The sequence below is a fragment of the Xenopus laevis genome, chromosome 5S, assembly GCF_017654675.1.
Source record: "Xenopus laevis strain J_2021 chromosome 5S, Xenopus_laevis_v10.1, whole genome shotgun sequence".
NCBI lineage: Eukaryota > Metazoa > Chordata > Amphibia > Anura > Pipidae > Xenopus > Xenopus laevis.
In genome coordinates, this window is record NC_054380.1 from 88,180,125 (window position 1) to 88,194,354 (window position 14,230).

Genomic DNA, 14,230 nt, shown 5'->3' on the forward strand with positions numbered 1-14,230 from the left:
AGTGACAATATAAACCTAGATTGCTAGTGCTAGAGCTTATTATTGAGTTGTTTCTCATTTTATAGATTTAAGAAATTGAAACCTCACTTTTTGTGAAGTGAAATTGTGTGAACGTTAAACAAGTAAACTGAGGTTTAGTGTCCCTTTAACAGTTTGTGTGTAGTTCTTTCACCCACTCTTTATGTTACTATTCCTAAGCATAATTTTTTTTCAGAATGTTGGAATTTCGTGCACCAGGGATAAACAGCTGTACAGTAGAGACTGACCTGGAGTCAAAAGCTTATGCATTAGCCAAATGCAGGGTTAGCTGGATAAGCTGCCAGGCTACCAGCATGGGGGAAAAAGCAAAGTCAGCATTGGAGTCTGCAAAGCTATTTCTTTTAAGTTCTTTCTCCATCTGCTTCGGATGCCTTGTATTCAGTCAATTCTGTACTGATGTCATTGCTTAAGACGCTGCACCCAGATGCCTGCTTTCAATACAAAGAGATGCCAGTGCCATTACATCGCACAGCAGCCATAGCATGATCTGGCTCCAAGCCAGGCATGCTTTCTGTCCCTAAACTCTCTTCTTTTAATGCTCTGAAATATATGCAACGGTGTTTACAGGGTTAAAGTACATGAAAACAGTTGTCTATTATCTATATCCCCTCCTTGGCAGTAAGGATGTGGCCACCTGGGGTTTTATGATATCATTTAGGACATTTCCAAAACTGTGTTATGTTGACATTCTTCAGAAGTAGCGTAAACCATTCTGGGAAATGGAAATCTTGCCTTCTAATTGTGGCCCAGGTTTAGCATGTACATACAAGCAACTTGAATACAAACTCTGTTACAGGGGAGTATCTTCTTCCCTTGATTATTGCATTCTCACAAGATATTGAACAATATATATATATATATATATATATATATATATATATATATATATATATATATATATATATATATATATATATATATATATATATATATATATATATATATAATCTTAATGAAAAGATCCGCACTCCATTATGTGCAAAATTCAAAGTTCTTTTATTGTGTACATAAATGGATTTATGTACACAATAAAAGAACTTTGAATTTTGCACATAATGGAGTGCGGATCTTTTCATTAAGATTATATGCAACACTTTGGATCCAGCACCCAGATTTGATTGAAAGATTCCCGATTGGAGTGCGGCTGGCACAAGTTGATATATATATATTTTACAATATATATTGTAAAATTCTTCATAATTGTTTTGAATACTAGGAAGTTTATATTGTCTGTTAAGAAGGAAGTTATGCTGCCGTTCAAATTATTCAAAATGTTAAAGCAGCAGGAAAAATATCTTTAACCATTTACTGCCCAATAATAGATTTCATTATGCTTTCCTAAAATGCCACATTTTTTCATCAATGACTCATTTTGCAGTTATCAGATACAGTCACTCACTTTGCTGCTGCCATTTTTTGTTCACAGCACCACTTCCCCCCCTTGACTTGTGTTTTGACAGCCAGCCTTACAGTATTGTGTGCATAATATTCATATTTATTGAAAATCAACAATATTAGTTGTTTAGACATTGTTACCTGCTCTTGTTAACATTATTGGCAATGTTGACAGCAAGTCCTGACAGTTGCCAGAAAATAAATGGCCTCATAGTCTGGAGTTGGTGTCATTTACCTGGCTTTCACAGTGAAGGCGTTTTAAGCACCTCATGTTGGTTTTGAATGCAGAGGTAACAAACACTCGTCATGTTGTGCCATCTTCTGATCTATAATCTATAATTATCTTACTTAAGTCTTTATTCAAGAAGATTCTTGACACCTTCAGTAAAGTTACCTTGAAACAGAGCAGTGGCTCCACAACATCAATTTAAAAATGCTCCTGTTATCCTTTTAGAAAATCTGTTTATGGCATCAGACAATAAGTATGCCTTGCAAACATTGCTGCAAATGCTCTGGCATATTCAAATGTGTAATAGGTGCTCTTTCCATGCAGTCTGCAGCTGCTGCTAGATAAGACTAAAGCCCCTTTTAAACGTTGCCTTTATTATCCTTGGGCATTGGCTTGCTCTATTACTTCCTGCAGCCCCTGAAATAATTAAAAATGTTAAAAGGGATGTCAACCCTAAACAGGGTTTTTTTAAGACCTTGGTGAACCCTGGGCAAAGATGTAACAGGTGTGCCCCCTTTTTAAGCTAGTATAATTAATAAACAAATTGGTTAGTGAGCATCTTAACCACCAGACATGCCAATATAGCCCCCAAGTAAAACGTATAACGAGCATATTAACCCTAGATGCACCAGTATAAATATTACAGAAAATCAGCATATTAAGCCCAGACATGGCAGTCTAAATACTCCAGCTCTGCATCGGCATTGTTCTATTTTTTTTTTAGCTATGACAAGTAGCTTCTGTACAGGTAGCTCCATGTGTCTTCACCTTAAAAGGGTTGTTAACCTTCCAACACTTTTTTTCAATTCTATTGGTTTCAAATAGTTTTAATTTTTTTTCAATGACTTTCTATTTGTTTTTTTTTTAATATTGAAGTGTAAAAAGTTAAATTTTTCACCTTCTTATGTCTTTCTAAAGCAGCTTGGTGGGGAGAGGGTCACCAACTCTGTAACTGTTCCAAATTGATACATTAGTTGATAAATTTCTTATCTTTAAATCCCTGTGTTGTATTAAAGGCAGCTGTTAGAATTGATACAATAGTTGCTAATATTCCACAGATTGTATCAGTTCCGAATCTGCTCCTTGATCACTGAGCTGCCAGACTGAAACACCAGTTACAGGAACATTAAACTTTCAACTTAAATTTTGGGAAAAACTAAAAAAAAACAAGGATAGCAACTGAAAAAAAGTATTTTTGAATAACAATCTGAGGACAATTGGACCAATAAAAGTGTTTGGAACGTGAACAACCCCTTTAATATAAAGTTGAAAGTGAAAATATTCTTGCCAGTATATACCTATGTAAAAAAGAAAGGGTTATATTGGTCATAGCTACATGTAAAATGCTGCATTAATTATGTTAACATTCAGACCTTTGGGCCCAGCAATGGCATTCTATGCCAACTTAACTGGGTTTTCATTACATATAGACTCTGTTCTGATCTTATCTGAGCTGAGCAGAGTGAGACATGATGTAAGATACAGATCTAAAAAAAAGTTGTTTTTCCTTATTTAATAAGTAAACCATTTGTTTTATTACTATTGTGGATATGTAGAATAAGATCAGTTCCTTGTACTTGGTTTATTCCAACTCTCCCATTTTTGACCATGGACTTAGACATGCCCACAATGTATGATATTGGTAGTCTCGGAGTGTGTTTTTCAGATAAGTTATTTGTACAGCTTGTGTTAAGAACCATTATAATGCTACATCTGGACATTAACTGGTTACAAATAAGTTTGGTAAGGGGTAGTAATCTGGTGGCTTTCTTTATAGGAACCTGTGAAATCTAATTTACACACAGCTGGTCCTACTTGTCAAGCAGCTATTTCTTCTTGTATTCCAATGCATTGGATAGGGATGCAGGAGCTTACTGATCTGATTCTCCTTTATGGTGATTGTTCCCATAGGGCTACATGCAAATGCTCAAGGCACATAAAGTTGATCACACAAAATGTTTTATCTGTGTCCAATGTTTACATACGATCTTGTGGGTATAGATCCCAACTGACTTGAACCAGCTACTTGCTGTTTTTCTGTATGTACACTCACCCATGTGCCTGAGCCGTTTAGAACCAGGGTTTGCTCTAAAAGCCTAAGGTATTCAGGATTTAAACTTGCATTGTATTATAATGAATACAAGAGCTTTTTGCTAACAAACATATAATTCAGGGCTAACATTGTAGAGCCACATTTTATGTGAAGCATCTCAATAGAAAGATGTATGAAGAAATGCTGGAGAGGTAATTGCTATACTCACCCAGTCCCCAAAGAAGATTAGTCTAGTTAGTAGGAGGTTGTTATCGGAGACATATTACTGGAAAATCTCCACATTATGAAACATATATCCTATGGGTCCCTATGGAAAGCATAGACTGATTGGGTCATGCTGTGTGCCATTAACCTTAGACCATGGGGTAAATTTACTAAGCAGGCATTGCAAAACTTCACCAGGCGAAAATTCGCTCAGACAACGCTAGTTTACTAAAATGTGAAGTTGAGTCCAGGGCTCTGACACTGGTGAATTTTTGAAAGTGTTACTTCAGCAATCAAAGCGAAGATGCACTAGCATTGACAAATTTGCATGTGACGGGAAATTATAAAGTTGAATGGACGTATATGTTGCAGCAAATACATTATATTACACAAGTCCAGGGAACCTTAATAAAGAAATTAGAATTGTTATAATGCCCTACACACGTGCCAACTATATAGTTTATGTGCCATAAAATTTATGGGGGAACCCGGTTACCCAAAAAAATTTTTACTGACTTTTGCAGGATATCACTATGAAAAAAGGAAAAGACGCTTGCGTTTTTTGGGACTTATAAAAAGTTTTCACTAAAAATTGAGGAAGATCTATGCACTCCTATACACTTCACCTGGTCTGAGCTGGCGAAGGCAAGTCTGGCGCATCCGCATCTTAGTGAATTTGCGGAGTTACGTCCATTCGCCAGAGCGAAATTCGCCTGGTGATAGAGTGCAAAGCTAACGTTTATCTACTTCGCTGGTGAAGTGACACCTGCGCTCATTAGTAAATAGGTGAAGTCCCTGCGGGCGGTAACGCTAGCGCTTTGCCCTTTATTAAATCTGCCCAAAATGTCCTTATTGTTGTCTTATGCGTGCTTTGAAATGCACAGCTTTTTCTTTAAAAATCCCCACAAATTTTGTTAGAGGAATTCTCCTTTAAAAGTCAATGGAAACTTAGGCCGAGTCCATTATAAATTTGGTTTGGATTCAGTTTTCCTAAGGTTTTGAATCGTGCCAAAAGGGCATGGATTCAGCTGAATTCTGAATTGAATGCTGTATCTTCAATTTAAATTATTTTTTAAACAATACTCACCTTAAGTTTCTCTCCCTCCAGAATTGACGCGCTATAGAATACAGTATATATTTGTATAATTATATTGAAATATAAATATATATATATATATATATATATATATATGAAAAATTATAATGGTACATAGAGTAGCCTGTGTGCTCTCATGCATGATGCATTCAGAAAATGGTCATCATGCACTCTCCATTCTTAGAAAAATAAATGTTCATTGATTTATGACTTTATTGAGGTTGATGATCTATCCAGTTAACCGTGTAATTTTCTTTGACTGGGGCTTTTTCTGTCACAAATATATTTTACATGTGTGCATTTACTGATTATCTAGAACTGGAGATGCTACATATCTACATTTTGGCTAAAGCCCAGGATTTTTGCCAAATTTGGTATTGGGTGAATAGCAGACATTCTGTCAAATAAGCACATAAATAAGCATATTGCAAATTTCTTAGCAGACTGCTTATAGTTCACATTTGAGAGAAATATTAGTTCCCAGATAAGTGTTTTTCAGAGTCATGTACTTATTAGAAAGCCTTACTTGTAATGATTGCATTCTTATGTAATCCAATGTAATGCAGGTGCTATGGGAATTGTGTAAGGCTTGTTCTGGTCCAGTATTTCCTAGTAACCTGTAAACATTTGCTGAGAGAGTTCAAAATAATGACACAGGGATGTAGTAGTTTCTAAGGGGTTACTAGACTGGATGTTTTACCCATATTAGTGTTTAACCCATAATGAATTCTGGAGTTTAGGATCTTATCGTAATAATGTATCCAACAGCTTTTACTAGAGGTGTAATTCCCCTTTAAACGATAAACTAATCTATGGATATAAAGACATCTGTATTCAGTGCAGTAGCCTCCACCCTTCAGCAGAAGTGCCTACTTACAGATCAATGGTCTACAATGCTGCCTGTAGTAATCAAGCAATTGATTCCTCGCTGTTCTATGCACCCGCAAATTCCATTTAAAACATAAAACACCCACTAGTACCTAATACCATTTAGTATAGTCAGTAATGTTAAAAACATCACACTGATCACAGGGAGAACCACAGGGGAACATAAACTTGGGCAAAATCCTCCTTTGGATGGTACTCTGTGAGTTTATATAAGTATATGTGGCTGATCTCAAGCAAACGAACGCGAGTGCAATATAATTTTTAAGAATTTGAATACGGTATTACACTATTGGATGTTTTTGTTTTTAATAGAATTTGTGGGTGCATGAAACAGCAAGGAATTGATTGATTACTACAGGCAACAATGTAAACCATTGGTCTGTAAGTAGGCACTTCTGCTGAAGGGTGGAGGCTACTGCACTTAATACAAATGTCTTTATAGCCATAGATTGGCTTATGATTTAAAGGGGAATTTCACATCTAGTAAACTTTTTCTGTGGCATTGGGCGCTAATTACAAATGAATGATCATACTACATTATATTGGTTCCTGGTTTCTCTGTTACTATAGGAGCTGATCTGTTCCTGCACATTATACAGGTGTTTACATTGGGCATACAGATTTACAGACATAAACAACCAATAACTGATACAATAGAAAGTAGCCCTGCTGTTATGTTGTATAGAATTAAGCATTTTCTGCCAAGTGCAAACCACAAAACAAGCAAATATGTGGAAGTTGCTAAACTGCAGAAACTCTGGGATTTTTAATCCTGCATCAAGGTTTAAATCTAAGTAAAACTGTAAAAATACATAAACATATCAATGTTAACCTATAGGTAATGGGTCTTCTTTCCTGCTGCAGTAACAGTTAAAGTGATACTGACACTAAAAAAACGACTTTTTAAAATATGAATTTACATTAAAAATTACCTATAGGTCATGTTAATCGTTTTTTGCTGAGAGGTTTGTTAATCTAAGTTATTGTTAACCTGACTGTTTTGCCAACCTGACTGTCCCATTTCAGCCTGTCAGTTAGAGATTCTAATGCTAACGGACTCCTGGTGCACAAATATGGCAGCCCCCTCATACAGGAACATGGGGCATCAGACAGTTAATGTAAAAGCCTTGTGAAAATACTTTATGATAAAGTTATAAGTTACTTACAAAGGTAATATTATGATAGATGTAAAAAAAGAGTTTAATTTCTGGTGGCAGTATCTCTTTAAGCTCTTGTCTTCCCTGTCAAAGTGTGAGTTTGAATTTTTTTTCAGGCGTTGGCCATCCCATCCTGAGTTCTTACTGCTCATATTATGTAAATATATGTAACTAAATATTTACTTGGGGCTTTTATTAAAGGCCATGGGATCTCAGGGGTCTGCTAAAGGCTCCCCACCACAGGGGGATATCCTGATCCTTGCAGTTTGTTTGGATTGGCTGCCTGTGGCTGTTATCTCATGTCATGAGATCGTTCTCAGTTTGTCGGTTGTCTAACCCAGCTCAGAAAGTTCAGGCGGATAACACCAGGTTTATTAAATTAGGATTCTGAGTAATGCTGACACCAGCTAACAAGTTCACTGCTGCAAAGAGAGAGATGTGCTTCATAGTAAGGAAAAGGTTAAAAGTGCATATATGTAAAGCAAGGATTTTTGTCTGGTATGTTTATGTATGTTAATGACAAGATATCATGAAACAATTTGTCATTACAGACAGTGCATGGTAATGTAGTAAACTGTTGCTGATAGGCCTTGGCACAATAATAATAATACGTGCCAATGTGTACTGATAAGGATACTTCTTCTTTCTTTCCTCTTTTTCCTCATTCTCCTCTTTCTTTAGCCCACCCTGTATTTCTGTGCATACATTTCTTTGCAAAATAGAATTATGACACAAGCAGTATCAAATTTATACAGTCTTAAGGTAGATTCATACTTCTGAAAGCTGTATAAAATAAGGAGGTCACATTTCTGTTATCTAATACTGCATTATTGACTTATTCTTGATATATTTATTCGTCATGTGTACAGAACCAATAGTGTAAGGTAAAATATGCAGTACAAGTTACACCAACGATGCTTGCTGTTTTCTTAAGGTTTGCAGATACAATCAATAGAAACATGGTTTAGAAACCGTGGTAATAACACTTTTTTAACAGGTTTGGAAAACTTGAAGACATCCAAATTAAATGGAAAAAGTCGTTTTCGATAAAAATCAGCTGCAATAGGACTTTTTCTCCAGGTTAGGAAATGATCCAGTTTATTCCAAAGGGAACCAACACTTGCTGCAGATAGAGCACTCAGTTTTGAAATTAAATATTCTTTAAATAAGCCCTTATTTTCATCAGCTGAACTTGTTTTCATGGAAAAAGCTGATAAATACTCAAAATAACACCAGGCATTTTCCTCTATATACCTATTTCCACCAGTTGAAGAACTCCTGTCACTATCTGAACAGCCTCCTGTAACAATGAGTGGCAAATATCTGTTGCTTTTCACTTCAGTGATCAATGACAAGCACATGCCATCAGATATACATTGACTTAGAAAACACAGCTCTTAAGCTGGTCATAGATGCACAGATATAGTTGTATGAAATGAAGTTTTCTTATAATTTTCTGACTGTGGACGTCCAGAAAGTTTTTGTACCATGACAATTGGTCGTTTATTCAATCAGACAGGTTAGAATTTTTTTGCGAGATAACAATAAAAAATATCTTTGCATGAACTGCCTATCTGACAAAATCCATGGGTGACTGTCACTACTATTTCTGGGATGTGACTTTCGTACAATTGCTGTCCATCAATTAATAGCCAGAAAATCTTCTGATTTGCTGTGTTTCTTACGTAAATCCTACAATTTAAATCTATATGGTTAGTTTTAGATTATTGCATAAAAGGAACAATCACTATCTGATGTTCATCGCACAAGAAATAAAATCTGCTATGGCCAGCTAGTGTTCAAACTGTACATCAAAATCTCCTAGGTTTATGTTTTTTAGCTTGTTGAGATATTTAAATTAGATTTTGTAGTAACATTTCTTATTTCTCATTACAGGTAATTTTGAAGTAGGAGTTCATATTGCAGATGTGAGCTATTTTGTTGCAGAAGGAAATGCTCTGGACTGTATGGCTAGCGAGAGAGCCACAAGCGTTTATCTTGTACAGAAGGTACTATCTTTCTGCTAAAAACAGATTTCCTTCTATAATATATGTTTGCAATTTGAATGATGTTGGCAGATTTGAATGATGGCTCATTTTCTCCAACATTTGTGAGTCACTGCCGTTATGATTTTAAAGCTGAAAAACCAAAGTGCATTTCTAATTTGTACAGAATTTGCTGTAGCGGTCAGTTGCTTATTCTGGTAGATTAATTTTCTATATGAAGAAACTCTGCAGGTGCCTTTTGCTTCCTGGGAAATGACGCTATAAGCATTTTAGCAGTTTGCTAAATGCTATGTTCTCTCCACATTGCAAGTATAAACTCCTAGGACAGAACACATGTAAAGATTCACAGTATATATGTAATTATTCAGTCTTCGCTAAATATCATATCCATGGAATCTCTAGGATACATACACACCGTTTTAAAATGCATGTGCATCTCATATTATGCTTTACAGCATTGAATATTTACTTGTGAGTCTGTAACTACAGATTTAAAGGGGACCTATTTTTCATATTTTTGGTTGAGCAAAATAAAACTTACCAAAACGACATTTATTATTTATTATTTTGTTTCCTTCAGTCTTGGAATTACACATTCACAGCACACAGGCAGGAGCCATTTTGTGGACACTATTATTAAGACAAGTTGTGTATCACCCCAAAATTTTGTGTATGCGCCCGAATGAGGGACCTAATACCCATACACATTGCCCTACACAATTAGAGAGTGTGAGGAGGGCAGTGACATCTAGGAAGTGATGAATGGAAAGTGAAAGTAATTGACTGCCCCACCTCTATGCCTAAGGCATAGAGACGGGGCAGGTAATATTTGATTGACAGCTCAGATATTTAAACACCTTTATAACAGGCATGGGTGCTTTAATAAAAAATACTATTTGGGTTCCATGTTTAATTTGCAAACAAGTTTTGTTATACAGCTTTTTATGTGTAGGTGACAGGTCCACTTTAATGAAAATAGGCCCAATTATTTCTGTGTTCAGCAATGTGCTCCATTCCCACAATCTATGAGAAGCATTAGGTCAGTTATGGAGACACCGATGTCACGCCACACATGAAACAAAAATCATTGATACATGTCAGCCCCTTTATCAGGTGACTCTTGGGCTCTCTGATAGTTTAAATACTATGATTTATATTTTGTACATTTATATATTAATACTAGTGGAACACATACACCACTGAACTATCTTCATCATATACAATAGAGCTACATTTTTCTCATGAGTTTCTTGATTGTTTAAGCCTTACTTGTCGCTTGTAGTATGCCAGACCTCTAAACCTAGCCTGCCTGGTTTATACAAGAAAACAAGTATGATTTTTACATTTGATATCGAAAGTTAGTCTGGCAGCCTTAATGGAATTTTTTTCCAATAAATCTCAAACACCCATTTTTCTCTTAAGGCTGCGTTAACTGTGACATGTTATTTTGCATGATCAAGTCCTCTCCACCCAAAAACATGCACATTTTCACGTAGCAGAATAACAAGTAGATGAATTGAATCTGATCACTGTGAAACAAGTTGCTGAGCAGGAAAAATCTGTATTACTGGGGAAATCGCTTATCTATTTCTTATCCTGCAGACTTAATGAACATTCATTTATTGTTCCTTACTTTAGACAACTCCTAGATTTTGTGCACAAGACCACTTGACATTTATACACAGGACCGATTTACGGTATATGAGAACAGTTTGTTGTGTAGCAAGGTTCTGTATATTTTCCTGTACTTAGTTTGTACTAGATGCAATGTCTTTTAGTTAGAAATCATTCTCCAACCATTGCTTATTTCAATAGCTAAGGAACCTCTAATATCAAATCTATTTGACCACCAAATATATTTAAGAACTAAAATATCTGTTAGGGCATATCACTTAAAACAATATTATAAATTGGGCTATACACAGGATAAACAATTTACTGCAGTATATTTGAGGTATTCTGTTTAAAACACACAATTTGTGTGTATATTTACACTTTGACACTAGGCAGTCATCTTCTAATGTACTTGTTTTCTGATTGGCCTCCCTACTGACTTGCCCTTAGTCAAGTCTTCTGTTTGGTATTTTTTATTATATTAAATATCCCTTATTGGTGTTTAGCAGATCTTTGCTCATTGTCTTGCTTGTTTGTTTCCTTTTAGGTAATCCCAATGCTACCCAGACTTCTGTGTGAGGAACTGTGCAGTCTGAATCCAATGACTGACAGACTAACATTTTCAGTCATATGGAAAATCACACCACAAGGCAAGGTGGGCACAGATAAAAACCATATGCTTTCTGCCTTGCTATAAATATACTAGAATACTGAAGTCTGTCAGCAAAGAAATATCAAATCTGTAATCCAAGAATTTTACCATTGCAAGGAATCCTTTAGAATGGTGGGTTTCTGTTAACTGTAAATAAAAGTTTGCTTCAGGTGAGACAAACCTGTCACTTCTACAGAGCCAACTATCTTCACATTGAGCCCCAGAAATTATGAGAACATTCTTTCATATTTGAGAATGCTTTTGTCATTTAAGATTCTAGGAAAATATAAGCAAAATATTAGTCAGATTAATACCGAGAATGAATTCACAATGAGATATGATATTTATGTAGGAACATGTAGCAGATTATTTAAACTCTTCCTCTATGGGAATAGTTGTCTAGATCTGTGTGTGTGTGTTTTTGTTTTGTTTACTCAAGAGAGTGGTGATGAAACTTTTTTTTTTTTTTACTTGAGAATGGTAATGAAGCATTTTCTATAATAAATCTGTAGTTTAGGGTCTGCAAGTAGAAATTGATAACTCACCACATAAGGGAAGAGGCCCAGGTGCACTGCCCTCAGCACGGGGAGCGGACAAACCAAAAAAAACTTTTGGAGCAGGTACTCAATGAAGGCAATCTTCCACCAGGCAAATACATTCAAAGTGAAAAGTTTATTGTGTCCACAGCCTGAAGCATTTTCTAGCTGGAAAGTCAAAATCGAAAGATGAAAATTTTCAAATCCCAGAAAAAAGTGGCTTGATACTCTGTCCAACGTCTTTTAAGGGCTATTGAATATTTGCCCTCTTGATAAAAAATTTAGTGTAAGTACATTTCCAGTAAATATCATCTATCTATCTAATATGTTTTTAACGAGAGTAGAATCATTTTTATTGTGTTGAAGCAAAGGCAAGAATTCACAAAAAAACCTAGAATTCAACAATAGAAACATAACCAGTTGGCCAATGCAGAATATCTCATAAACCAGGGCAGTGGAAATGGAATAAAATTGTACTTGAAGACAGCACATTCCATAGCTGCTGGGTTGCATGAGCCCATGGTTTATTTAATTTTCCTAAACTCCATGGAGTTTTGTAATTAAAGGTACTTTGATTTTTCAATTACAGTAACCCATAGCAACCAATCTGCATTATACAGCTTAAAGTGGAGTATGGTTGGCTTTTTGCAGATGACTTACAGTATATCTTGTGGCAAGTCAATTAGGAGTACAAATTGGTGGGCAGTGTAGAGAATTTAAAAAAAGTGAAATGTGGATTAAAAGGGCTGGCATTGGGTGTATACCACTTGTCATCAACCATCTGTATACTATTTGAAGTAAAAAAAAGTTATAATAAAATGGATATTGTCAAGTCTAAACCTGTGAGTAGGCACTGAAAGAAAAGCTACCAGGCTGATGACTTCACTGATCTACCTTTACTGTCATTGGTCACCTTCTTATTCCCATGTCAAGCATACTTTAAGAACATGCTGAAAGTGGTGATGCCATGTTATACACAGTAGATGAAGCACAATTAAAGTGCTAGACATTAATCTAATAGCTGGTAATAGGGACACAAGAGAACTTTACATATTAGGGGAAAATCTGAAGCTTCTCTAACAATCCAGGAGAACAAGTGAAGGAAACGGGTGGTTCTAGAGATGATGCTGGGCAGTTTTTAAGAAACTATATCAGAAAAGTGTGCTAAAAAGTACTGCCTTTTTTTTATAATATACACAATAAAGGGGTTTGTCTCCTTTAATATGTAGGCTTTTGTGTGTACTTGTTTTGTATGTTATTCAAATAACCTTTTTTGACACACACACAGTTATATTCTGTTTAAACATTTCCACCTGCAGATCCTGGATGAATGGTTTGGTCGGAGTATCATCTGCTCTTGTGTGAAGCTAAGTTATGACCATGCCCAAAACATGATAAACCACCCAGACAAGAAGATTGAGAAGCATGAGCTGCCCCCAGTGTCATCAGAGCACACCATTAATGAGATACACCAAGCTGTACTAAACCTTCATCTTATTGCACAGAACCTGCGTAAACAGCGATTTGATGATGGGGCCTTAAGACTCGATCAGGTGCGAATTTCTTTTTTGCTGCTCTCAGATTTTTACCTTTTTATTAATATTATACCCACTCTCACCAAACATGCCACTTTTGCTTTGTTTTTGCCATGATTATGTTTGGAATCCATAGATCTAGTTACAATTTACATTACCTGCTTCTGTAATGGTCACATTATCTGGGGAGTGAACATTAACATTAATGTTCAATCCATTAACACATTTTTTCTTATTGCTATATATGTCTTGCTACATTATTTAACAAATATTTAACATTATCTAGAAAATACATCTGGGCTCAATTTTAATGGAAACAGTGCAACATCTTTGGTAGGATGAGATGAAATCCAAAAAGCTTTGCTTACATTCCAGCCCACTGAAGATTTCTGATCCAGATTTGAGAATATTTTAATTGCATCCTAAAACAAACAAAAACGATGTTGCATGGGTGAATGCTTTCAAAGTGTTGCAGCTCTGTGCTCAGGTAATGACAGCTGCACCATCTCAATGACATGCCTGTCAGTACCCAATCCAGGGACTAGTTCACACATGTTTTTTATTTCAGAAAATTCCCCTTTCCTTAAAAATGACACCAGCCTGTGTTTAGCTAGGGGTCTGGAAGAAGAATTCACTTTCTACTGAGGAAAATCTTTTGCTGCCAGGCAGTTTTGAAAGCTTGTCTGGTAAAGATGGGACATACATGTCCCTGTCTCCTTTATTTATATGCACCTTTTTCAGTACGCATACCTTTGCTTTTTGTTTTATTAGTTGTAAGAACTAGCTATTATATACTGTATTATCTTCTCTTTTTTTAACTGCACTT

At 35.7% G+C, this 14,230-nt stretch overlaps 1 protein-coding gene across 3 annotated transcripts in view; it reads left to right on the forward strand.

Moving 5' to 3' along the window:
* dis3l2.S (DIS3-like exonuclease 2) overlaps positions 1–14,230 on the forward strand; it is a 203,490-nt gene that overhangs the window by 118,002 nt on the left and 71,258 nt on the right. For all 3 annotated transcript variants that reach the window (XM_018265604.2, XM_018265606.2, XM_018265603.2), the window contains 3 exons: positions 8,958–9,070; positions 11,229–11,336; positions 13,189–13,422. In XM_018265604.2, the coding sequence (XP_018121093.1) occupies positions 8,958–9,070; positions 11,229–11,336; positions 13,189–13,422 (455 nt within the window). The remainder of the gene's footprint in view (positions 1–8,957; positions 9,071–11,228; positions 11,337–13,188; positions 13,423–14,230) is intronic.